At 42.5% G+C, this 27,091-nt stretch overlaps 1 protein-coding gene across 3 annotated transcripts in view; it reads left to right on the top strand.

Annotated features, from left to right (window-relative positions):
* The window catches only part of grm8a (glutamate receptor, metabotropic 8a), a 225,456-nt gene that overhangs the window by 74,261 nt on the left and 124,104 nt on the right, over positions 1–27,091 (top strand). For all 3 annotated transcript variants that reach the window (XM_044022484.1, XM_044022483.1, XM_044022485.1), the window contains one exon: positions 23,467–23,683. In XM_044022484.1, coding sequence (XP_043878419.1) covers positions 23,467–23,683 — 217 coding nt within the window. The remainder of the gene's footprint in view (positions 1–23,466; positions 23,684–27,091) is intronic.

Consider the following 27,091-nt stretch of genomic DNA (forward strand, 5'->3'; position numbering starts at 1 on the left):
GTTCTCCATTCCAGATTAGCATTGCCAAGTGTGCGCCGACTGTGGCTCCTGCTTTGATTGACAGGGCGGTCACATCATGCTCCGCCGCGGCGCGATAACGCGGGCGAAGAAAACCGCGCTGAGCGCCTCCCGCCTCCTGACAACACACACTGATAAAAATCTGTTTTTCTTCCATCTGACAGTACACCGCAGGTGACGAAAACATCTCACACTCGGCGTCTGCAAAGCACACCAGACTGTGAGACGCATGCGCGAACGTGAATTCACGTAAATAAATACTCACGCATCAAGCCGCCGTGTCACGCGCATGCTCTCGTTCATCCAACTACTGTACATGAGATGCACCTCAGACAACACACGTGCGCGCAGGCCGATCAGTCTCCTCCATCGCCGCGCACGCTGCCCCGCCACTTGCTCCACAATGGTATTACAGTGGCTCTCAGCCTGTTATGATCTCATTCCAAAAGCATTCAGCGGTGCCACAAAGCAATTCCAAACACATTTCCAAAACACATTTTGCAGCGCCACAAAGTGTTACATCCATCACAGGGGGAATAAGGCGTAATGACAGACGGACAGTGTAATAGTCGATTCTCCTGCCAAGGATACGTACGTATGTGTGTGTGTGTGTGTGTGTGTGCGCGTCCTTGTGTGCACAACAGTGAGAAAGAGTGAGATCTCAGTGGATCTGTCAGAATGATGTCTTTCTGCTCTAATGCTCATATATGTTTAATGAAACGGCGAGGGAATAAATAATGAATTTCTACCTTTTCCATCCTCACTTCCTCTCCTCTGCTTCTCCTCTTTATATCCCCTCCCCCTTTTTATAGAACAGCATACCCACCTTAACCCGACATAAAAATCCCACGTCTGTGATTAAACGGAGGGAGCTCATATCATTTTGTTTTTGTATTAAGAAGAGAAGAGAGGGATCACGAGCAGCGCCCTGAGAATAGAGAGCTGCTTTGTGAGGATGACAGAAATGTAGAGGGGAGACAAAAAAAACACAGTGTTACCAATGTGTGAAGACCTGAAGAGAAAGTAAGACACTGGCGCCGGGGGAAGATGAAACGGACAAGCTGATCAAAGAATCTGAAGAGACGGAAATATGTTACTGAAATAAGTGTAAAAGGACTAATGTTCTAATGAGGATTAAAAGAGCTCACTTGAAATGCTGTTTGCATTCTTCCAACTGCCTCGTTGAGAGTGCGACTAACGCAGGTGGACATGTTTGCCGTGCAGGGCGGAACTTCACTGGTCTAATCCAGTGTCTGATGAGGTCCCTCCGCATCTGTAGCCCATCTGCTTCAAGGCTTGATCCGATGTGTGCGTCCGCAGGTGGTCTTTTGCGTACGTTGGCGATCATCTCAAAACTGCAGCTCACAAGGGTAGTAAAAGCTAGAGATGGTGGTGCAAGAAATTGGTACGGTACATATTTGGAACGATACCAAGCACAAGAGAATGCAACGTACGAACTGTCACTTAAGTCACTTACATAAGTTCAGCAGGTCGTCTCGCCTAAATGCACTGAGATATTTGTATAATTCAACGGTTGTACCTAATAAAGTGGGCGACGACTGTTCTCTTCCCCTTTTGTCTGCAGCGGCATCATGTAGTTATATTTTTTAAACTCCTCCTTCACTGCAGGACACCACAGATGTGACTTCTTCGCTGCGGTCCCACATTGTGTCGTGTCTGATACTGTTTCGTCGGGAGCTTTTCTCTTTTATTTAGAAATAAAGCATTTTAACGACGGCGCTCCGCTCGCCTCTTAACGTGCAAATGTTCCACCAGGTTTTCCCCTGACTCTATTTTTCAGGGGCGCCGTCGATGCATCCCGGGCTTAGTGTCGTTCGGGATGACTGCGACTGCTTGAAAGAGTACAAACAAACTGTGAGTGCTTATTTCCCCCCTCACCACAGCAGAATGATAATGGGCACAGCCAGACCATTCTCAAATGCTGACATAGCACTGTGTAGAATAGATAGGTCAGGCCGTGTGAGTCTAACTGCAGGTGCTTGTGCACCAGTTTGCTTTGTACCCCCTCATCATTTCTGTGTTTGGATTTGTATTTGCCCACATCTATCGTGTGTTTGTGTGGATGCAGCAGTCGCAGGCTGCCAACAAACACTCACTCTCAGGCATATCGTGGTGTTTCTCTTCTCTTCTCTGATATTTTTTTTTTTGTTTATCCCAGGGAAGAGAGTCGTCGTCAGTTCCTCGCCCATGCACAAGTGGAGCTTAGCGTGCATTCACCTCAGCTTGTACTTTTTGTCCAGCATTTCATGATATGCTGCTTCCACTACCTACATTTGATGTAGATTGTGGAGTTTGAATTTGAGATTAAACATCAGTTTCCATAATGTTTCAGTGGCTGGAAGAGAACACAATCTGTCATCACGAGTTTATATTTTTAAGCGTTACAACGCTGGATACAGATTCTGTGCATTACCTGATGATAACCGTCGTTAATTCAGGGAGAAATGATGAATCTTTTACAGCATTGCCTCGAGTTTTCTTTTTGAACAAGGTAATACAAGCACAGATACAGGGCAGATAGGTCAAGTAGAGTCATTTGAGAGTAAAATTATGGAAGATGAATGTTATTTTCAAAAACAGTTAGACGTTAAACGGTAAAATAAGCTACCTAAAAGCCGCTATAGCAACAAACTATTAAATACTGCAAAAACACAACTCTTTGTTCCATTTATTAGGTCCAAAGCTTCTTTTTCAAGCATTTAAATGGAGGAAGTTGAATGGACTTTTCCATTCCGCAGTTCTAGCATGGCTTGGCTTCGCTCAATTTGAATCTATTAGGTTTTTGTCTTTTTAGCTTCTCCATTAGGGACAGTACCTGGTACCTGGTGCTTTTTGTAGTACCTGCTCTGGCCAGTGACGTCCCATGTAAGTGCTGTAGAGCTGGGAAACTTGCCGCTTGTCTCTGTGGAATACGGTGCTAGAAAGTTACAATACCTGCAGTATAACTTTGGCATCATTTGTATGCAGAATCTGTTACCTTTAGGCAGAGCAAGGCTTGATATTTACCGATTCCCCTGTGTTACGTGGTGTTGATGCTTATCATAATAATAAGTGTACTTCCCCAAATGCCAGATTGCTTTCAGCAATCTTATTACCCATGATTGTTTCCACACTACAGACCCATTTAATTTGCTAGTCAGCAAACCCAAGTCAGCTGAGCAGACAATATGATTCTCTTATAAATGAGGCACAATCGCCAAAGGTGACGCCCGTAATGAAGCCTTGGAGACTTAAATCGCTGCAGCCAGACAATACAGGATGGATAAAGAGACGCGGAAAGAGCTGCGGCAACGCTTTTTTACAAAGTTTACATACCACCTGTGTAATTGAGCCAACGTGAGCCGCTTATATGATTGACGAGCTGCAGGGTTTCTCCAGCGCCCAACTGGCAGCTCAGTCACACCTTCTCCGTCAGGCAGACGTGTTTCCATGAGGAATAACTTCAAAATAACTGGTCCCGACTCTTCCATTTTTTGGTACCCTTCCCTCGGGGTACCAGAGTAATGGTACTTTACGTGTAGAGCGAAACCCATGACCGTCAGCCCAGTGGGCGACAGGTGTTTCTTCAACGCCCACAGTCCATTCTCATACAAAGCTTGACATCTTTTTGAAACAAACGGCCACAAACCGAGCAGAAAACCACCATTGTTGTCGCCGCTGACACAGCCATGCAAGCCTGACCCAGGGCTTTATCATACCAAACCGTACTGTACTGTACCGTGATGGAAAGACGGCTTAACTTAATGTGATGCTGCCTGCGACGATACTTTCCACCCCATGGAAAGAGACTGAGTGACAGACTCTGTCAGCTGGAAATTGCCGGGTCTCTTAAAACGAATCATCTTGATGTCCCTCTCGGACAGAGACTGACAAGACAGCCAGAGACGGATTGTCCTAAATGAAATAGATAAATTAATAAATAAAACATAACGACAATCATCAGTCCAGGGGCAAGATGAGGGCGAGGAGGTGGAATAATGAAACAGTAGCAGGGTATAGGGTCCTTTGACACCGCATCTGTCTGTTGAATGTGTGTTTCTTGTTTCCCTTGAGCCTGTGTTTGTACCGAATGCACAAAAATGCTGACAATCAGTGAGTTTACACGACTAAAATTGGTCTTTTTAAACACATGAAAATTGTACTAAATTTAATTTCTCAAGGTCAGACCAGAACTGCGCTGATGTCCCTCTGCTTTATCGTCCTGAAAATTTTAATTTCATGCCAGAAAACAGCCAGGATTATATCTGTGAACCAAAACATCATTTGCGACCTACATAAACAAGCAGTCACAAGGACCTGCTGTGCGCGCGCCGGACTCGGTTAGTGCGTCTAACCTCAGTTTAACGGAAGAAAGGCGCGTGCAACTGTGTGACAGCAGCAGCTCCATCATCTTTCATTACTGTCATCATTTAGAGACAAATTGCATTAGAAACACACACACACACACACACACACAGTCTCTCTTGCTCAGCCTCCACTTCCCTCAGACGCGTTTCACACTGTACTCTCAGACCCTGCTGTGTTCAGCTCGTCACCCGAAGCCAAGACCAAGGTTTCACATATGCTGTTATAGCCGCTAATATGCAAAATAACTGAGGTAAAGTATTACATTCTTAGCTGCTTAATGCTCCACCTTTGCTCACCGAAAACCAAAAACAATGATCTTAAAGCTGCTAAAATAATCAATAATGCCAAGGGAAAGTAAAGAGTTGAGTGCTTTGTCTCATTAGCCAACGCCTGGAGGAATTTGATCCATTGTGCATATGAAATAATGGATTAAAGCAACATAAATTACCATATTCACATATATCACTATATTAAACTGGAACAGCAATGGTGGGAAGGCTTCATAATGTAAATGCTTTGGTTGCTTTGTTGAGCACAGACACCTTACTAATGTGTTTTCCATTTCCAAAACACTCGGTTTTCATGTCACTTCAAGGTAAACATCTCATGTGTAACCAAAAAAAAAAAAGAAGCAAATATCTGACAGTACACTCAAGGTAAGACTGAATTTCTATCTGAAATGCACATTTTATTGTTTATAAAAGGAGAATGAAGCACAATCGGACGCACTTTCCCTCGGATGTGAACTTGAGCGTGATATATAGAGTTTTGAAAGCAATGCTGTGCACAGAAATAACAAATAAATAAATAAATAAATAAAATGGCACAGTGGAGCAGAGCAAAAAAACGTGTAAAAGAGAGATGTGAGCAGCGGACACGGGTGAGAATTGGTGAGAATTACATTGGGGAAAATGGGATATTATTATGGGAGGTGGAGGGGATAAGAGGAGGGTGAGTGACACGTGGATGATTGTTACCTGAAGCGGAGACGACAATCACAGTCTTCTTCAAATTACACAAAATACCTCACACGGTGCCCAATTGTTCTTCCTTTCTGGGTTTCCTCAAATATTCGACTAAAAACAAGCTGGAATCTGGTGTTTGGAAATCTCCAACTACTCAAGCGAAGGAATGAGACACAGGGAGAAAAGATTATTGTTCAAAATGGCGCAGTGTCGGGTTAATGGGTAGTTTATGAGTTCAGTTTTCAAAAAAAAAAGGTTTTCATGCTTTAATGTTCACTATTATGAGTGTAATGTCACAACCACAAGATTTAATACCTGTCATGTTATGATCTATGCAGTTTCTTGGTCTAAACGGTGTTAGAAGAGAGCTCAAAATGTTGATCAGTGTTTCTTGAACTTCAAAATGACAAATTGTGACTTTTTTTGTGACAGATTACTTTCATAAAAAGCGAGGAAACCCGAATAAATTCACATTAAGGAAGCTCCCTCATACAAATACAACTATTAATTACTGAAGTATCTGCATATTAAAAAAAAAAGAAGCATTTAATTCACCAAATCGATAAATTCCTGCAGCCCTTCATCTCACCATTCATAACTTTCCCAAGCAGTGACCCTGCAAATTCAACCTTAAAAACAGCGTGCCCTTGTTTTTTCTTCTCTCTCTCTCTCCACACTTGTTTGTAGCATTAACTTCAAGCGGCAATTTTTATTTTTGTGTATTTTTAACTGCCTCACTGAAGTGCGCCTGACAGATCGGCCGGAGTCATGCGGTGCTTCCTTCCTCTCTTGTAAAAAAAAAAACTTTGAGAGTATAATGATTTTAAACAATCTGGTACATTCAATGTCTCTCCTCCCTTTACTTCCACCCAATTACAGTACAGCTATCGTATTGATCTTACCTCTCTGTACTATCCTCCTCCAGTTATGTTATCCCCTCTCAAATTCTCCATCACCACCTCATTTCTACCCTCTCCCCATTATATTAATAGGCTGTTCAGTGTATTATTACAGCTGTAGCTCTTTCTATTAACAAACACTGCATTAGTTTATCAAGTCTGTGTGGACACTGGAGCCTGTTATTCAGCTGGACGCATTAACAGCATAATGGAAAACTACACATACACATACACACAGAGAGACTGCAGTTCGATATTTGCACAGGTCCAAACTATTTAATAATGCCGTCAGACTCGCACATACGCATCTGTCCGCCTCATACTCATATTAGATTGCAGAATGCAGGGAATGAAGTGAAACCATAGGAATTAGTATTCACTGATTCAGCCCGGTGCGCTCCGTGCATGCTAATGCAGCAAAATGAGTCACATTCTCTACAGCCACACACAGGTTACTCCTCCAGTTTTTTAATGATTTTGCGATCGGGTGAAACGCTGCAAAATCAGTAATATGCCGAGTTGTGATTTATGTAAAATCACAACTCTTCTACACGACCACTTGTCTGCGGTCACACATCTTTTCTTGATGTCAGGTGTAGGTAATGCTAGCACGACTGTCCCATTTACCATCGTTTATCTCCGCAAAGGGCCGAGTAAAACAATATCCCTCAGTTCTTTACGAGAGTAGTGGCACATTGTTAAGTCTTTAAGCCACTCACGTGCATGTGATTTCAGCTGTCAAATTTGTGAACGTAGGCGTTTGCTAAGTTTGCAAGTTAAAGCTAGAGCTAGCTAACTAACGCTAGAATGAGATTGCATTGGTGTTTGGCATGCTAACGTAGAGTTAACTTGATAAAGACCAAGTCAAACCTTGCAGGGGCGTAGTATAATCAGATAATTGGTGAAAATGAGATGTGAAGCCATTAATATTCTGGTAAACATTGAAGGAATAAGTTTTGTTTTAAGGAAATGTTTGTTTCAGCTTAACTTCAAAGTTTAGCTAGCACTAGCTGACGCTAACTCTGAGATTGAGATTATATTGGTGTTTGGCATGCTAACGTAATGCTAACTTGATAAAGACCAGGTTAAAACTAACATGGGGGTAGTATAATCAGAGAATTGAGTGTGGTCCTTTGGAAGAAGATGAGTCACTTGGTGAAAATGAGATGTGAAGCTATTAATATTCTGCTAAACACTGAAGGAATAAATATTGTGTGAAGGAATGTTTGTTTCAGCTAAACTGAAATGGTTCTGTCTTGTTGTATCTCATTAGCCTATGTAGATCTTGGATGTTGTTTATCAATGGGGGACAAATTCCTCGCAAATTTTGAGTAATTTTAATCGCAAACATTCATAAAACCAATATGCCAAAAAAAAAAAAAAGGATCAAGAAAAACATTTAGTTTGAGACGCAAAAGTGTTAATGTTAAGACTGGTGGGGGAATAGGTACAAAAGTGTCATGGTGGGGTTGGATGGGTGTTAGGAGATGCAATTGCTTTGTCTCAGCGGGGGTGTGAGCATGTGTGAGCGAGAGTGCGTTTTTCCCCTAAAAATAAAGTGATACTGGTTCCCCCCGAGACCATATGGTACATATAACAAGCTGGTCCTGCAACACTCTTGTCCGGGTTCTCCAGTGGGCTGAAAGAATGACCCACGTCTGGAGTTTTTCCCTTTTAATTTAGAAGGAAGGGATCTATTTCATCCCTTTGTCTTGGCCTTGTATTATGTCCTATTAGCCTTGCCTAAATTATTAAACTGTAATTATTGCATATCTGCATATATTGTTAATATGGGGGAAGGGGGGGGGTGCAAGTTTGTAAATGTATTCTTATTTTATTCGTATTCTTTTAACTTTGTAATTTTATTTTTAGGTTTATTCTCACTTATTCTTATAGTTCTTAACTTTGTCAATTTTTTTTAAAAGAATTGCTGCTATAATATTCGTTACCTTTGTACACTGGAGCGCTGTGACGAAAGAATTGCCCGGAAGGGATTAATAAAGTATATTCTGTTCTATTCTATTCTATTATTTAACCATGGTGCTGCACCTGCTTTTCACATTGGTAGAATAATTATCTTCACAATATTACCTGCTGACCAACTCCCGTAGCAATCATTGTAATCACTTTCATGATCATTTGTTCTTACTTTTCATGAGTGCCAGCACCGCGGGGCTTCGTCTTTCATCTCTTCTCAGCCCACTTCAAATACAGAAAATGCGTCACAGAGCAACGCCTGACCAGCAACTTACAAGTTGACGTCACCACAATCACCGTGTGCGTGTGTGTGTACTTGACAGGTGCTTCATTGAAATTCAGCGGGCCCTTTGGCCAGCAGCCGCTAGGACACGATTTCTCTGGAAAAGCTACTGACCACACTAACGCTGTTCAATTCATTTAAAGTCAGGACAGTGAGGCGGTGAAACGGTGTCCACCCTTAACCCGAGGCAGCTCAGTATTAATTTGATCATTCACACCTGTGATTTTCCTGCTGCGACATGAACTAACTCTAGGAACAGTCTGAGCACAGTTACTCCTCAGACTGTAGGTCACTGAACAGGCTGCGGTTTTCTGTTTGCGCTCAGGAGAGTACTACTCATACTACTGCGAGTACTACTTTCACGATAGCCGGGAGAAATGGCTCGTGGTTAGACGTGGATCGAGAACAAGGTCAAACCAATAGATGAGCGAGTTTTCTTGTTCATTGCTTGTCTTGTCATCTCCTTCAGTAATCCTTGTCGCAGCGCCACCTCAGGCGAGGAGGGGAATCCGTTTTTCCGAAGGTTCGGTTTGTTTCACTTCAAGTGCAGCGTGAAAGCAAACTCGGACTGTCTGAATGTTGAATCCCCCAAGAGTCTGGCGGAAACGTTTTACAGACAGTGTGATGAGAGTCCAAATGGTAACAGCAATAATTATGTTGTTTATTAAATTGAGTATTTACGGCTGTATCTTTGAAGGACTAGTTCCTCCAGGTCCCGACAGGATTTTGGGTCGGGTATCCATGCTCTAGTTGCTTTCTGTGTGATTGTGAAACCTGCTGGTGGGCTTACATGAATGGCCATTTAGTGATGCTTGAGAGCATTAGAAATGGATGAGTGTGATGTCTCACCATCTGCTGCACTGTTGTTTCAACCCTGAAACTGTTTTTTTGGGTTGTTTTTTTTCTCTCCGTGTTGCTGTTGTCTGTGCCGTGAAAGCACAGTGGGACTCTGGGGGACTAATATCTTCCCGAAAATTACTTTAAGGAAATTTAGCAGTTCAATAAACTCAATCTTAGCGGTTCTGGTGCAGAGGTGGTTTTGCAGCATGAGGTGAAAGGCAGCTTTTAGCATGTATTATGCAGGAAAATGGCCAATCACTTTATTTAACTGTGCAAACACTATTAATGTGTTTGAGGTGGTCACAAATCACAATGACCTGAGAGTTAATACATTCTAGGTGACTGCTCCCAGAGCTCGTCCCCTTAATTACAGCTGCTCAACCTGCCGAGCTTTCTATTCTTTCTCAGCACATACAGTATGGAGTTCATAATCACAGTTACAATCCATTTAATCAGTGGATTTACACTTCTTTTTTTTTAATAACACTGTGTCTCTAATATCATGCCATGTATTGCTCTAATTGCTTTTATTTTTAATTATAATATAGAGGTTGATAAAAACTAAAACTAAAGCTGCATATTTAATTTCAATGAAGAGGTCATGTTAATAATAAAAAATAATAAGAGCAATTTCATTTCACAGTCACAGTGCACAAAAATGATTTGTAAACCACAATTGACTTCTTTTACTTGTACTGAGGAGCGGAAATTGATCTGAAATTGTTTGACATTTTTGTCTGAGGCCATGTTAACAGAAGTGAAAGTAACTTTCCATTTTTTTCATTCCGGCACTTTGTTCATTCCAGTAGAACAAGCATGCCCGCGTCGTGTCAACAGTTCCTGCGACACGGGTCGTCAAAGTCAAAAGAACGACAATAGTTAAACTCTTTAAGTTGAGAAAGAGAGTCAAAGGTTTCAAACGTGTGGGATCAGTAACTTTATCATAAAGGAGTTGTGTCACAAGTGGTGGATTTTCTCCCCAATCAAAGTGTGTTTGACAATCAGCTACAACCAACAACCAGCGGAGTTTAATTTGAAGGCTGTAGAGAAATAAGCCTTAAAATCCTAAGATTTTCTTGAGGAGTTTCAATCACCATTAGTCTGTTTTTTGGAACTTTTTAACATAATCAGTCAATGGTATTTGTTTTCATTTGGCCAGCCTCACCACTGCAGCTCAGCCAAAAAAAAACAAATAGCAAGTGCAGGTCACGTCCCCATAAAAGTCCCATACTGGCTATATTTGACAAGCTATCATCTCTACATCACTACATTCTTGGCAAAAAGCAAAAAGACAACACACTCATCAGCAAAAAATAGAATCCGTTATATGCCAAACCTCACAGAGGTCAAACACAATGGCCTTAAAATTAGAAAATGGAATTAAGTCCCGCTCTAATTTTACTGAGATGATGCGACACCACGTTGCTTGAAGCGCTGTTAATGCATTTAGTGAGTTCATTTGTTGTGGTGTTTAACAGCAGTTGGCATGCATAATACTGCACAACTTGCCTCTTCTGGATGACATCATGATCTGTCACATTAATGATCATCAGGTGATTTGTCTTGTTGCATTTTTCAGCCAGAATTAAAAAGAAATTGTATTCAATTGCACATAAAACATAATAAAATGCACTGACACATTTTTCCAAAACTTAATTTTTTATCTTGTCAGACCGTTGCGATACCAAAAGATAATAAAATATCCATTTAATCATTGGAAAAATTGTTTCTTTTTATTTTATTGTTTGAAAATACGCTTGTTCTTTGCGCTCCCTGATTTGTTCTTTGTGTCGTGGTTTTTGATTCCATCCATGGGCGGGCCTTAGGAAGCTGTCTGCTGATTGGCTACTGAGTTTTGGACCAGAAGTAGTTACAGGCTTGGCGTCGCTGTCCGTCTGGAACGTAAGCATCTAACGTTTGTAACAGATTATTTTGTCGGATGTCGACGGTGAGGGTGTGTGTTCAGTTTTCACGATGAAAGACACTGTGTGTGCAGTGACGTCACAACAGGTGACGCATTCTCGCGCACACACACACGTACGAAATCTAACATGCATAACATGACTCATCCGAAGCTGAGCTGAGAACTGAATGAACGCACACACCAAAGTTGTGTGTGTGTGTGCACGAGACGTGTGTGGACTTTGTTCCCCCTTACGTTACGTCCTTTTTGCCTAATACAAAACCTGTGTGATCTAATTTCCTGCTTAGATGTTTCTCATTGAAAGGGTTTGAGATGCAGGTCTGCTGTCATACGGCATGATGTATGAGGCTCATTTATGAGTGAAACAATGGGAATACACACCTAATGGGTTTGATGTGTGAGAATCACAGTTGGAACGTCTAATAATTCTGCACGACTGGCAGGTGTGTACATTGGATTTGTGTGTGTGTGTGTCTACCCTTTGGCTATACTAAAGAATATACAAAGGCTGAAATGTAAGTTTGACTTGGTGTGTGTGTGTGTGTGTTGAGCAATGTGTGACATATGCAGCTACAGCCGTGCGTAGTGGGGAGCAGAAACGCGGTGAAAATGAAACGCTGGCAGGTGTCAAGCGCTCATGTTGACGCGCGCATACGCACACACGCGCACACAAACACTCGCGATGGAGTACAAAAACGCACAATGCCGTGCTGTTGGACGGCACTTTCAGTGTCGCTGCAGGTAGAGTCGAAAACAAGAGGGGGAGCTGCAGGTGGCTGGCTTGGATCAAACAGTTTGGTGCCTCCCTCCTGTGCGGGTGCACACGTGCGTCTCTCTCTCTCTGCACATGTGAATTATGTCGCTGAAGCGATGCAGCTGTAGGAAGAATAACCAAATAACTGAGGGGAAATATGTGCGAGAGAGTAATGGAGACTTTACCTTAGGTATTTCAGGCCTGCATGGTGTGTTTATTAGAAGAGAGAAAAGTTAGGGCTGGAGAAATGAAGATTGATAAGGAGACAGTAAAGATGTGAGCGAAAGCATCAGGAGTGAATCCAAGGCTATAAAAGTAATGGTTTCTATGTGTTATTACTTTTTTCAATCAATCTCTAGTTAAAACCACTGATGCGGTTGATTGTTTGGATATATGACATGGGGGGGTGAGGGATTCAGTCACTCTTAAATCATAATGGCTGCTTCCTTCTCATCACAGTTTAACTAAAAATATAGTCCGATTCAATTGATACACAGCAATAAAAAAAAAGAAGAAGCAGTGATTCTCTCGCACCGATGTGAGATTCCATCAGCTTCTTTTTGTGTGCATTTTTGATGTGCGCATAAAAAAAGAAAGAAAGTATGGGAACACAGTAAATTCAGATATTGCGTGCACCTTTCTACGCTTGAGGGAGGTGGATGAGTAAAGTTAAGTGTAAACTCGAATCAGTGGTACGGAAACAGATTCAGCAAAACAAACAAACAATAGATTCCACGAAAAAAGGGCAAAATAAATTGGATATAAACAAGAAATAACACCATTGGTGTTGACTGCGCGTCATCATATCTCGCGTTGTTGGGCGTCTCATTTTCTATGAGTCTATTGTGCGAGCGCGTCTACCCGTAATTGGGTAATTGGATCGTAGCGCTTCGGTTTGCTGCGACTTTGTCTTGTCAAAACGTCTCGCGGTTGAAAAGCGGACGAGCCCCGCGCTGCTTTACCTGTCAAAACGTCCACACAGAATGCCGTCCGTGATATAAGAGATAATTAAAGACAAAAGGAAGAAGGCGTTGTCCTGCTGCTCGTGTGTGTGTGTGTGTGTAGTTGACAGGTGTGTGTCTTTGTGATTTTCGTTTTTTCGTGTATCATGACGAGATCTGCATTTAGAACATTCCAGATGCAGGTGAGGACAGGTGGCCATTTGTGTCGGTGAAAGCTTTGTGTGATAGAGGTGCGGAGCGACAGTGATGAGAGTGTGAATATGTTAGTGTGAGGTGGTGATATTGTTTATTAATAATAGCTGCAACCTCAGGGATCTCACTAATTTTTATTTTATTTTTTTACATCTTTAGAACATTTTATGGCATAAATCTTGACCTTATTATTATTATTATTATCAGGTGAGACGACCAAGGACGGAGTTTCTGGAAGTAGAAAAGCTTTGTTGAAGAGAACTAAGACATTGCCAGTGAATCTCAGAGTTTAAGGTATATCTTTGGTTTAGAGGAGAGGAGGTGAGGTGTAAGGTCAAGTAGCCTGGTGCCTTCCTTTGTTGATACCTAGAGTCGACCTTGGGGAGGACTGCGTACTTTACTTATCGACCCCAGTTAGGTTAGGTTCAACAAAGATATAATGAGGAACACCCTGTGTGCGTGCCAGGATTACCCAGAGGCCTTTGTGATTCGCCAGTTTCAGCTGGTCTATACTGAGTTGTTAGGTTAGTGCTTTGGAATGTAAGTTGCTAATTTAAAGAAGGCCAAATAATACACTTTTCTCTTACACCCGTGGAGACTAAAACTGGTTTAAAGTTTAAAAGCTAAGATGTGATAGCGTTAGCTGCTATGATTAAGATTAGCGATAGCGCTGCGTTCGGGCTGTCCAAATACATTGATTTCAGAGTCCAAGAAGAATATCTGCACAAAATATGTGTGTGTGTGTTTACTTTATATCTCTTGAGATCCAAAAAAACATACAAACCTATCTTTGTGGAGGCATTTTGACCTTGTGCGAACATTTTATTACCCAGAGGCCTTTGTGATTCGCCAGTTTCAGCTAGGCTATACTGAGTTGTTAGGTTAGTGCTTTGGAATGTAAGTTGCTAATTTAAAGAAGGCCAAATAATACACTTTTCTCTTCCACTCATGGAGACTAAAACCTGGTCCTAATAGGACATAACCTAGTTTTTGAGGAACTGGTTTAAAGTTTAAAAGCTAAGATGTGATAGTGTTAGCTGCTATGGTTAAGATTAGCGATAGCGCTTCGTTCGGGCTGTCCAAATGAATTGATTTCAGAGTCTGATAAGAATAGTAGCGACCTGGTTTAGGGTTAAGACCTGGGTTAGGCACTTAATTGTGATGGTTAAGGTTAGGATAAGGGGCATAGGGAAATATGCTCCAAAATGTACCAGAGTAAAGAGGGGCACACTGTAAAGACGTCATGGGAAAGTGATGCACGTTTGCTCCAATGTTCCACGAATCCAAATAAAAAATGGCCAATTGCACACTCCCTCAGAACATGTGGCACTTCTTTGGTCTAATTCTGGCACAATCACACCTCGATCACCTGCCATAGCCTACATATCCTGTCCTCTTGTCCACCCTTTGACCTTCTCCCAGTGAGCCAGTGCAGGCAATTTCCATTTTTTTCCACTTAAGTACAGACCTTTAATAAGGTTGCTCTTGAATTTTAAATGGACTGAGGCAGTGGGTTGGTATTTCTCATACCGCTCCACCAGAGCATTCTGTGTCACCGCGGTTAATTCATTGTCAGCCTGGGCATGTAATACCTGCATCGGTATGAAGGGTTCAATTTTAGGTTCCACACTGTATTTCCCGTGTTCATGTTCCTTCGCGGTAATAGTGTGAACAGAATGTCCAACTCTGTCATGTAAGTACTGAATGTCTTATTTGGGAACCACTTACCTAAACTGCCTTGACGCCCACTGTGTGCCCGCTCAGTTTTCCAATTTTGTGGTAAAGTTCACTGTATAAAAAAATAAGTAAGTTTTTTTTAAATCTTTAGAGATTAGATCGGCGGGTTGCAAAGATTGCTACAGTAAATCAATAATCTATAATGCTCTGTAACCTACTTCATTAGGTGAGTTTTATGTCCACAAAATAAAAAAATCAAGGTTTAATGAAAATGTAGAACATACCGTGGATAACAAACCATTTGTTTAGAGACTTGAATAGATCCCACAATGTGTTTACATATCAATAAATACTGGAGCTCAACAATTATTGGACAAATGGCTTCACTTTGCTTGTTGAAACCATAGAAATAAGAAATGCGTGTAGTCTTCCAGGTCCCTTCTGAGGCCAACAAGGAAATTAGAATAACCACTTAGGGATGACTCTACTGGTTGCAAAAAATAACGAATATTGAATGTAAGTCGATAACAAAATTAAACCACTTTCTACTTCTATAATTAAGATATTGGTCTCAATTAGCTAGTTTCAGGCTTTCTATGGCAGAACATGATGTCAATGTTGTAGATGATCTGAAATGTATTGGGAAAAGTATGTGTAACTTCAACAGTATTAAGTTTTCCATTTACACATGTGCATAACAACGGCACAACATCTGGAACCGACAAATGTAGTATTTCACATTATGATTAAGTTCTAATCATAATGTGAAATTTTAATACATTCATCCTGTGGGCCGGATTGGACCATCTGGTGGGCCGGGATTCTGGCCCGCATGCCATATGTTTTTACACCCCATTGATAAATTACGATACATATGTGTGATGACACCAGTGTGATTGACATCTGGTATCATCCACCAGGAGCCACCGTGAGGACTGAGGAGTTCACATTCTCATGGCCGTCTTACCATTAGCTGTGGATTATTTGGAGTATTTAGTGTTGACTGTTAAATACTAGCCTGCTAGCAAGCTAAACTAAGAGGATTAGCAAGGTACAAATGATGTATCCTAAACAGCAGCGTGTTGAAAATCTGTCATCGAGAGCGAGCTTTCACGCTGCGGTTCATTTTCAGCTCAGAGTCTCGCAGTGCAGTGTAAGCTGGCACTATAAGGATGGTGGTATATGATTCATCTTAACATATAGACATACATAGGGTTTCTAATGTGAAAAGAGAATGCACAACGAGTAAGCCATCAGGGGGATGCTTATGGAAAAGGGAGGAGTAAATGCTTTTAATCACTAACATTCAGGTGTTCCTCAATAAAATGTGATGTCAATTTGTGCAGATTATTTTCCCATTTAGATGAAAATAGACATTAAAGAACGTGAAATATGAGTAAACACGCGTGGTGTCATCTACTGTAATAAGTGCCTGGTTGCTGGCAAAACTAGAGGCTTCACAAGGAGAGTTAAATATGACAATTTTTATTAAAGGTCCTGTGTTTGGGAATAAGTCACATCAAATAATGAGAGTCGCTCCCGAGAACTACTCTTCATTTTTAGTAAGCATTCGCTGAAGAATTCAGTACGCACACCCTGGTTGGTTTGTCAAATTGGGCCATTGCAGAAACACGGCAGCTTGCCTCAAGCAAAGCCTTTGCCGAAAATCCATATCAGGCTTATTCTAAGGCTACGGAAAACCAAGTGATTTATTTATTTTTTATGTTATGTTAAGCACATTCAATTTCTGCCAACGGAGCCTTAAATGTTTAAGCGTTGATCATCTGATAACTGGTACGCTGATAGCCACTTGACGCATGTCCAGCTGGCAGAGGGGCTGCGGCAGAGCCACCAACTTGTCTGAAACATAGCCGGCAGTAGAGGAGTCTGAATACATCAAGGCACCAGCAGACAGACACCTTCTCTGCCACAGCCTGCACAGTAACAGCTCCAGGGAGTTTCCTGGCGCTCGTCAGTTTCGGTTTCCTTCTCAGTGCCTCGGATAAACTCGTTGTCAGACGAGGCTTGGATATTTCACCTGTAGTGGAGGCATAAGTTGTTGAGGCTTTGACACATCAGCTGGTCGATCTGGTGGTCTGTTTTGTTGATGACACAGCAAAGATTGCAGACAGCAATCCGACTTTGGTGATTGCTTGATGTTCAGAACGAGGAATAAGGGTTGTGAAGGGGTGAAATTGCAAACGTGTGTCTGCTTGTCACGCTCTGTCCTTTTCCCCTGTTTCTCTTTCTCTTTGCACTTATCTATCACTCTCATCTTTGACACCTCTGTCCCTTCTATCCTTCAGCATCCGTAGTTGTGTGTCCGTTACCCTTAGAAATGCACAGAACCTAAATATGTAATATCGCAATAAAATACACAAACATTTCGGGAACCCTCTCAAATATCGGTAAAACGCTCATGCGGTGGTTTTTCGTGTATTGGAAACACCTTTTTCGCATTTACACGTCACAGACCTCACCGGGGTGGGGGGGCGTCACATGACCGGTTCACTTCAGACAAGATGGTGCGGTATATGGGAACGCAAAGTCCTTTCGGCCATCTCGGTCAAAGTTAAGTGAGATTTTACGAGACTTGCGGCTCATAAAACACCCGTCAATGGAGTCACGTGCAAGTAGCAACATTTTGCACCTGTATTGTATAAATAAATTAAATAAAAGTATGGCTTTTATTTAATTGCAAAAACTGTAATGGAGACACTGCTACTGTCTTACTCTATCTGAACTCTTCCCTTTAGCTCCTGCTGTGGCCCCCCCCACCCAGATCTTGCTTGTTGCACCCTCGAATCTACATTACTTTGCCTCCAGCTGCCTTTTGTTGTGATCTATCAATTATCTTAGTTTCCCCTCATTCATCTTCTTTCCGTGTCTCTCCTCTGCCTTCGCTTCTTTGGCATGCGTGTGATTTATTCCTTTTTCGGTTTCCATTCTCCCAATTGTTCATCTCTCACACGTCTTGCTAAACATTCCGTCTCATCAGTGTTTTTCCTAAACATTCGTCAAGTCTTCTTTTCTCACACCCCTGCCTCTCACGCTGTTCCTGTTGTTCCTCTTCTCCCCTCAACCTTTCTTTCATCTCGTCTACCTGCTTGTCAGTGGGCAAATTACAAGCTGTTTTTTGCTCTGGATTGCCTGTGATGTTGGTAAGATGCCACGGGTAACAAAGGCTTTAGTGGCAGTTAGATTAGTATCTCTGATTTCTGTGCTAGACGAGGGGGAAATACTTACCAAACTTTGACGAGAGCAACACAATTGGACTAAATCAGGGGACAAGAGCGACGAACATGAGGACGGAAACAGCCCCAGACCAATATGACGTGCTTAGATGGGAGCGAGAGACACCCGGCTCGCAGCCCAATCGTCTTCATCGTGATAAATGAACTTGCTCAAGTCCCACTGTGCCTCCTCATTTGACACGGAGCACGGCTGGCTGTTAGAGGGCTGCTGAGTCAAAATGCGAGTAAGTAAACAACACTCTGGGCTGACTCTGGACAGGCTCCAGACTGCCAGATCAATTTACAGTATGTGCACTTTCCCTCCTGCTCTCCGGGCTCTCGTACCTCAGTGAAAAGGGTTCGTTACGGCCACGCAAATGGATGCAAAATTCAAATTGGTGACCACTTTCATCCACACACACACACGCGGCACCGAAAACGTCACGCCTTTCCATCACTAAAGTACGTGCTCGTGTACAACGCACACCGCGTCTGTAATTAATCTGATCACTGACATCAATCACGGCCTCGATCGTCTTTACTCGCAAATAACTACATGAATTTAATAGATTGCGCCCTATACAGCATGTCCAATCGTCTGCCTGACACGGCTGCGTGTGTGTGTGTGTGTTTGTGTAACGCAGTGGGATTAATTAGCTTCTTATCACTGCCATCTATCAAACTAATGTTTGAATGCAGCCACAACAGCTCCATTACTGCCAAGCAAATATGCAAACACCATAATGCATATTTATATATATATGTATATATGAATGTTTATACATATATATGTATATATATATATATATAATACATATAAAATGTTCCTGTTTCACACAAAATCTGTACTGCAGTGTTTTTCTAAATAAACCTTTTTGTTTTTCTTCACTTTAAATTGTTAAAAGAGTGTTTTAACATGCAGTAAATTGTAAATAACTGCCATATTTTGGATGTTGTTCTGGAAAAATGGACAAAAGTCACAGGACATTCTCTTCACTGATTTGCCTTTAGCATTGTATTACTAGAATAGGGGTAGTATTTTTGAAAAATTGTGCTTCCCAACCTCAGTGAGTTGAGAAATATCTTCATTCTTTTCTCTGTTACGTGCCCACCAGTGACACTTTAGCACTGTTAGCATAACTGTTAGCAACTGACACTGTTTACATTCTGGGAATGAGGTCCCGTCCCCCTACGAGTGGTTCTAAAAAGTGCGGAATTAGCGTTGTAGTTTCAAGGCTAATTGCTAAATGCAAATTGGTGAAGTATTCCTTTAAGCAAAAAAGGAGGAGCAGACGCCACAGAATGTTCAGCGCGTGGTGACTCATTTGTAGACGCAAAGTGAGCGAAATTAACATTCAACTCAGCTCCACTCTCTTCCAGGAAACGGTTAGGCTTATTTATTCTGCCTCACACACATCTTATGATTTCCCTCGGACTTTCCGTTCTGGTGACATTTCATAAGGTCATTTTTATCTGTCCGTTTTTTTTTTTTAAATTAAGAGTACATTTTTCAGGCTACTCCTCGCCGTAGAGCAGATTTAATATCAACTTTTCCAATACGCTCTCAGTAATGGATCCATCTGTTAATGTGAACCCATTCTTACAGAGTTCAATGGTCAAGAAGTAAAGATCATTAGATCTGGGTCTAAACACAACCATTACTTATCTCTTCTGCTCCCCAGTGGCATTCAGTATGATCTATGGTGCGACTGTGACACTATTCCCTACTATCAACAGGGTCATTAAAGAATGGAAAGGGCAGACCTGAGTGTAGGTCAGTGGCAGGAAGTGGAGGCTATTGTCCTGTTAGAGTTTCATTCTCCCCCCAGAGTTCACTTAAAACGCACCAAGGAGAACAACACGAGGGGCTGTAAATAGAATTTTATTTCAGCTCAAGTCAAGACGGCGTCTTTCGGTAGCGTTTGCTCGGAGGAGGAAACGATGCAGTTAAGGATTAAGTGTTTTTTTTTTTTAATTGCCAATGAAGATATATTCTGTTTTCATTGCGATCAATATCACACCCCTCCCCCCCAAAAAAAACCTAACAAATTATATTATTTTTTTGGGATTTAAGCAAACGTTCATGTGCTGCTGACGAGCGACACACATTTCCACTGCTCTGTCTTTCTTGCGCTCACACATTCATTAGAGCAATTGGAATTAAGGGGATTGGAGGCATAATTTTCCTCCCCAGTGATGTTAATTTCCCGCCTCCAACTACAACTTCAGCTCCACTTGCTTTGAAAAAGGCTCGATTCAAAGCACGCGGACACTTTATGGCACTGAAATGTCACATGTCATTAGACATAGCCGAGTTTTTGTGCCTACACACACACACACACACGCGTGTCTGGGGATTCTGTGGTTGTGGGAATGGAAAATTATCTGCAGAAATGTTCATTTTTGTGGAAGCACAGGTGCGGTTGTGTACGATAACAGACAATAGTAGATGTCATTAAGTCTTTATCTCTCTCTCTCTCTCTATGTTTTTCTTTTCTTTTTATCTCTGCTTTTTCTATTCTTCCTGAATAATGGCTGAAGCGATATCACTTTGTGGTGTGCACTTGCGTACTTTTAGTCGCTGTTGTCTGTATACGTCGTGGTTTCTCTCCGAGTTTGCCAGCTGTGCTGTGAAATAACAAAGAAAGATCAAAGTGCCGGGTTTGCTCCGGTTGCGGGGTTACTTTGACATTGCTGTTGTAAACAGAGGAATGGCTCCTACTATTCCTGTGGCTGTGCATTCATTTCTCTTTGAAATGGATATTTACCCATTATAATGCCCGTAGAGAGTCACAGCCACAAACACAACAAATACACATTCATAAGCACATCCGTAACAATTTAGAGCCACAAACACATGTGCAAGTGTCTCCGTCCATTATGAATTATACATCTACACGTGCTGGAGTATTTCCTGTGGCAGAGGAGAGCGATACCAATACCAATGAAGCCCCTTCTCCACTTGCGCGGCTCGCCTCGCCCCGGCACGACATGGTTATTTTCCCTTTCCATTACTTGGTACCTGGTACTTTTTTGTAGTATCTGCTCTGGCTAGGTTCCAGTGACTGTGTCAGACGGAGTCATGGAGGAAGTACTGAAAAAATCTTTTTAATTAAAGGCGACATAGACCAGAAGATCCAATTAACGTTACGTTTGTGTGTGTATCTGCGTCATTACCTCGTTTATGAAACCCTAAAGTTTCAGAACAAACAGTTCAGCCACTGCTGAGAAAATAGTGTTGTATTGTTTTCCTGGGCTCTGTGAAGCGGATCGGCACTTCCTTAATTCTTAATCCTTTTTTCTGTTTTTACACCGGTCTTGCTGCTATATTTTTGTTATCTTATGTTAATTTATACATAGTCATAGTTCCTGGAAATATTGTAAACAACATATCTTATTCTTATTTTATTGTTAATATTTCTATTTTCTCTTTTAAAATTGTTATTTATATATTTGTATTTTGCACCAAGGGAGTGGCACCCAAATTTCGTTGTCCACAAAATAACGACAATAAAGGCTATTCTATTCTATTCTATTCTATTCTATTAATTTGATGTCGTCATCAGAAATCCTCACCACTCCTCTCACCACCGTAGCGCCTCCTGGTGTGGGCACTAGTCCGGGCACATCCGGTTGCGTACATTCAACCGCAGAAGAAGAAGAACTACTCTCGTTGTAGCTGCTGAGATGCAGAGCATCCACCGTGCCAGAGGGGGGAGCTGTGTATCTGAGAGCTGGCCTATCTGTTATGTCACTTCCAGGTACCTGGCCAGTCACAGGACAGTAGGAAAGCTCTCGTTGGCTGGCCAATCACAAAACAGTCCACGTTCTGGGGGTGTGGTTTTGGTCTGAAACAGCGCGGCTGACGAGAGCGTCAGTGAGGAGATATTTTGATCAGCTCGTTTGCAGCGACTAGGAGGTTTTTAATCATGAAAACAAGTTAATATATGTAAGTAGACCTCCGTAACTAACATATACAGTATGTTAGTTATGGAGGTAACTAACATATATGTCGCCTTTAACTGATTCTAATGATTCTGTACATCGAAAATAACTGCTTTACAAGTCACTAGTTTGTGTGTGTTGTGTGTAAAATGAAGTCATGACGCTACGATAGTAATGGAAATGTGTAGAGGCGAGGCGAGCTTAGACCATGTAGTGGAAAAACGGCACAAGTGTCCTAAACATGCACTACCGCACATTTCAGTGAAAGAAATGGACACATTATTAATATGACCACATTTTAATCAATCATTTTGATGGGGTGCCCTTTTTTTTTCCACTTCAACCCATGCTGCTGAAATGCCTGTGCACACCAGTGCTGCTAGGAAATAATGTGGTTATATATATATATATATATATATATGTGTGTGTATCTGCAGTATATAATAATATTGATGAAAAACAGAACAGAGTTTGATCAGTGATTGGAACACTGGGTCTGCAGACTGTGAGGTTATTTTCCACACACACTCGCCACAGCGCTTCAGGACCTAAAGTGGAACAAAGCACGGTTCTTTGACCTTTTCAGAAGTGGCAGGGACGAGCGCCGTCGCTGGGTGGCAGGGATTTCACACGCCGCTCGGACAGAACCGAGACAGTGAGTGATGGGCTTTGGAGACATCCGAGACACTGAGACACACGTGCTTGTCAATCTACAACGTCTTCAACGGCTTTTGCTTTTTTTGGTTTATTTGTGCGTGTGTTTGTGGTCGCGTGACGCGGACAGACGGTGGACACACACCTTATGTTTTGGTTTCGATTGGCAGTTAAGTTCAGTGAATGCCAATTAGATGTCCTCCCGTCAGGTGTGTGTGTGTGTGTGTTAGTTGGCAAGCACACGGGGTCTTTCCTTGCTGTCCTCCTCTGTCAGGGAAAAATCAATCTGCCTGTCAGCCGCCCAACACCTTTGGCCTGTTACAGCCTCGGATCACGAGCAATACCTGTGTGCGTGCATGCATGCGAGTGCCGGTGTCCTCTGTCATTCTGTCAAACCCCTGGTCTCGCCACACTCCCATCTGCCTTGCTGTGCTTTTTGTCCATCGGTCTTGTCCTCCTGTCTGGTCCCTGCTGTTCCTTCTGACGTCAAGCCTCCCTCTCCGCTACCCCTCAATCTGTCGCTCGTGACATCACCGGCGAAGGCTCGGCGGTCTCTGCCGTCGCACATTCACGTCCCCAATGATTCACCGGCGTTGTGCGGCGTTGTTGCACACACCGCCGCATCATTTGTTTGCTTCTTTCACGTCTCACAATCTGGGAGTACGTCGCCAGTCTCCCTCCCCCACATCCCAGAGAATTATTAATTAATTTTACATTATCACCCAGCTTCTATGTAGACTATTTATTTTAATCAATGTTCTTATGTCTCCTCCAGATCCCCCAGATCAGCTACGCCTCCACGGCTCCGGAGCTGAGCGACAACACTCGCTACGACTTTTTCTCCCGCGTTGTGCCCCCGGACTCATACCAGGCGCAGGCCATGATGGACATCGTCACAGCCATGGAGTGGAACTACGTGTCCACGCTTGCCTCAGAGGGCAACTACGGAGAGAGCGGCGTCGAGGCCTTCATACAGATCTCCAGGGAAACTGGTAGGGACTTTTTTTTTTTCCCCACCTCTACTTCCTGTGGCAGTTGCTCAGAGAGCAAAGTGGTATCTCATATTTTTTTGTGTGAAGGAAAGATGTTGCATGGTTTAGTTCAGATGTTTTACGGTCCAGACACTCTTTGGGATCCGTAGCAAGGAAATGTCGGGGTACTTAAATTTTATTATTTTGTCTGTGATGTTGCTTTTTTTTTTTTTATTATTTACTAGCTTGCATCTTTACATTTATTTGTTGTTGTTTTTTTACCTCCTTCGAGAAAAGCAGACATACTGGAGTTTTACACATAAATATTTTATCACAAATGTTACATATTGCAGCCCTTACAACAAAAGACATGCATTTTCTTTCAGGTTCTATGCATTGTATATAGTGTCGAAAGCGAGACTTTTTGTATTTTAAGAAGAAGGAAATATGGCCAGGAGGCTTTTATTCTTCTCTTAAAAGTTGTGGGAGCAAAGTTTACCACTCTCTCTCTCCCGGTCCCTGTCGGCACGGCACGGCATGGCACAGTTGTGTTTCCACTCTAGCATAGTACCTGATACCAGGTACTCTTTTTAGAACCTGCTCTGGCGAGGTTCCAAGCGAGCTGAGGCGATACCATGCGTGACATCGACAGACTGCCGGCCACTGATTGGTCGGAGTGCCGTCACAGGAAGAGACGTTCGACGCGAGAATCAAGCCGAACAATAACCGAACGGTAGATCAATTAAAAAGACTTGACGATCCTAAAAACACGGGTTAATCTCCACCAACTACCAGGGAAATGGCTATAATTGCAATATTTAACAGATGAGTCGACAAACTTTATACTGTGAATCACCTTAATGCACTGTGGCATAGGCTGTGCGAGTACAACACGACTTCCTTGAAATATACCCTCTCATTTGGTGTTCTGATGATGATGCAGCATTCCGTCGACTGCCGTTTTAAAATAGGAATGCTGAAGAAGCCCAACTAACTCAGGTAAACACAGCTGCGGCAAACTTTCTTTTTTTTTAACGATGAATCAGCAGGAAATGTGCATTTCATATGCAGAAAATGTTGGAGGGAGTCGCGAGTCAAGAAACGACCATTATTTTCAGTCATTAGGACGCGGCGCGGTGGGAGACACTCGCATTTAAATGAGATTGACGGGCGACACGCAAACGGAAACGCGGCGGAGATTGATCGCTCGTCTGTTTTGATGCGTGACTTAAAAGCGACGTCCCCAGTGGTCCTGGGAGCAGCGAGTGTGCTCGCATCAGCTTATGAGATCGTAAAAGTGATGTTGACAGATGCAAATGCTGTCATTTTTCCCCGGGTTGTGCGTCTAAAGTGTTTGTTGCCAGTGCATCGCATTGGATGTCTGACAAATATTTACAGATGATCAGGGCCTAAGACATGTGAGGAGGCTCTTTGAAGAGTGTCATTTGAGAATTATTTATAGCTCTTCTTGTTGATCCTTCAGTCCCATCTCTCCTGCTGTTGCCTTTTTTTTTCCTAAATTGTCTGCATGCTGATGTAGAGATGACGGCTCTGTGTAGGTCTGTGCTGCCATCTGTCCGTCCACGCATGCCTGTGTGTGTGTGTGTGTGTGTGTTTTTGGAAGCAGCATGCCTGGGGCTGTGTGCTGTGGCGGTCGGCACATATGTTTACTGCACTCGCAGACGAGTGTGTCTGTATATGGTGTTCTGGGACAGTTATTTTACCAGCCAGTTGTCCTCATTTGGGCCCAAACCTGGTCTCACTGAGGCAAAGGTGGCGACCGGTTGTGATAAGAATCCAAATTCTCCCTTTTGAAGCGTCCAGAATCCCAATTTGGCGGATGCCATGATAATATTTTGCTTGTATTGGACAACACAGGCCTTCAGTCACACTGGTGTCCAAAGAAGACCTGAAACAAGTGATTGAGACCATTTTATCCTCAGGAAAACCGGTGGTCAACTGGTGTTAAAAAGTTTTGGGAAAAGAAGACTCATTTTCCCATAGACCTCCATTCAAATTGAGTTCTTTTTGAAAGTCTTCCCCTAGTGGCTATTAACTACATCTTCACTTCCTGTTTGGCTTCGGCTAGAACCTGAACCCACAGCCCAAATAAAACCATACATATTTGTGGGGATTAGGCAAACCGGACACCTGAAATTGACCGCAAGTCTGGGAGTGTATGGTTGTTTGTCTCTTTGTCGGCCCTGTGATGGACTGGGGAACCGTCCAGGGTGTAACCCACCCACCTTTGGGGATTGTGATCGTCACCAGCGACCTTCATGTGGACCGATAAAGCGGTAGAAGATGAGTGAGAACCTGAAAGACTCTGTCCATTTGTTATATATGGTCTATGGGATGATTCAAGTTAATGTAGGATTAGGGGTGAGGCATTAACTACGGCTGTTCAAATGAATGGAAGTCAATGCTGTGTCCTAAAGAGAAGAACTGCACAATCCCTGTCTGTGTGTGTGTGTGTGTGTGGGTACTTTTTCTGTCATAAACACTGAACTTGTCAGGACCACGAGTCCCAACAGAGTCTTAAGTCTGGTGAGGAAGAGATAGCGGTAGAAGAAGAGGACAAAGAAGCAGAAACAGCGACTATGATAATGATAGGGGTTCTGATATAGACGCCTGCAAAAACACAGCTAACAGAGCGACTGTTATCTACGTGTGTCTACAGTATGTACAGAGACACAGTCACACAGAGAATTATCCTGCAGTGTAATGATCGCGGCTTACAAGGTGCTCTGCGTCCATATTAATTGGTGTGTAATCATTTGTTGATGATTCCTGACACCGCGTGTGCGCGCGCGTTCAAGGCAATCCTGCATATTAATCACCGAAATGTTCCACAATGAGACATCGTGTGCATTTTCTGCCCAGTCATGCCTCGGTGTGCTTCCGTGTGTCCTTATTTAATGCACTGAGAAAGTCAAATATTTACATATTTTTGTTGACCCCCTCGAACATGTCCCACTTTCATTTACTGCTCTACAGATGGCGTGTCTCCACTCCCAGGAGGAATCACCGCGTGGAGGAAAATCCGCCTAACTAATTTCTCATTTTTCTTTCTAAACCAATGCACGACAGTCAGCAGAAATCTTTGAGTTTCAGAAGAACTACTTTGGGGGGGGAAACTCGAAATAACCTTACAATAATGAAAGGATGACAATTGTACATGCTGCTGTCAAAGATGCCCTCAAATTACTGCTGCACTAAAATGATCATTGCAGTACCTTTTGGGCCAGAACTAATATTAGATATTATTAACCGCTTTGATGGAATTAATGGTTTTTTTTTTCATTTTAGGTCTATCTGCTGCGAATATATTACATTTTCTCGGGGTGGCACGGATGGGGGTGGTTGGCCAAGAAGATAATCTAATAAAATCAAGAGTTTTATTTTTGCCTTTCGCAACAAAAAAGACAG

This window comes from Solea senegalensis, linkage group LG3, assembly GCF_019176455.1.
Source record: "Solea senegalensis isolate Sse05_10M linkage group LG3, IFAPA_SoseM_1, whole genome shotgun sequence".
NCBI lineage: Eukaryota > Metazoa > Chordata > Actinopteri > Pleuronectiformes > Soleidae > Solea > Solea senegalensis.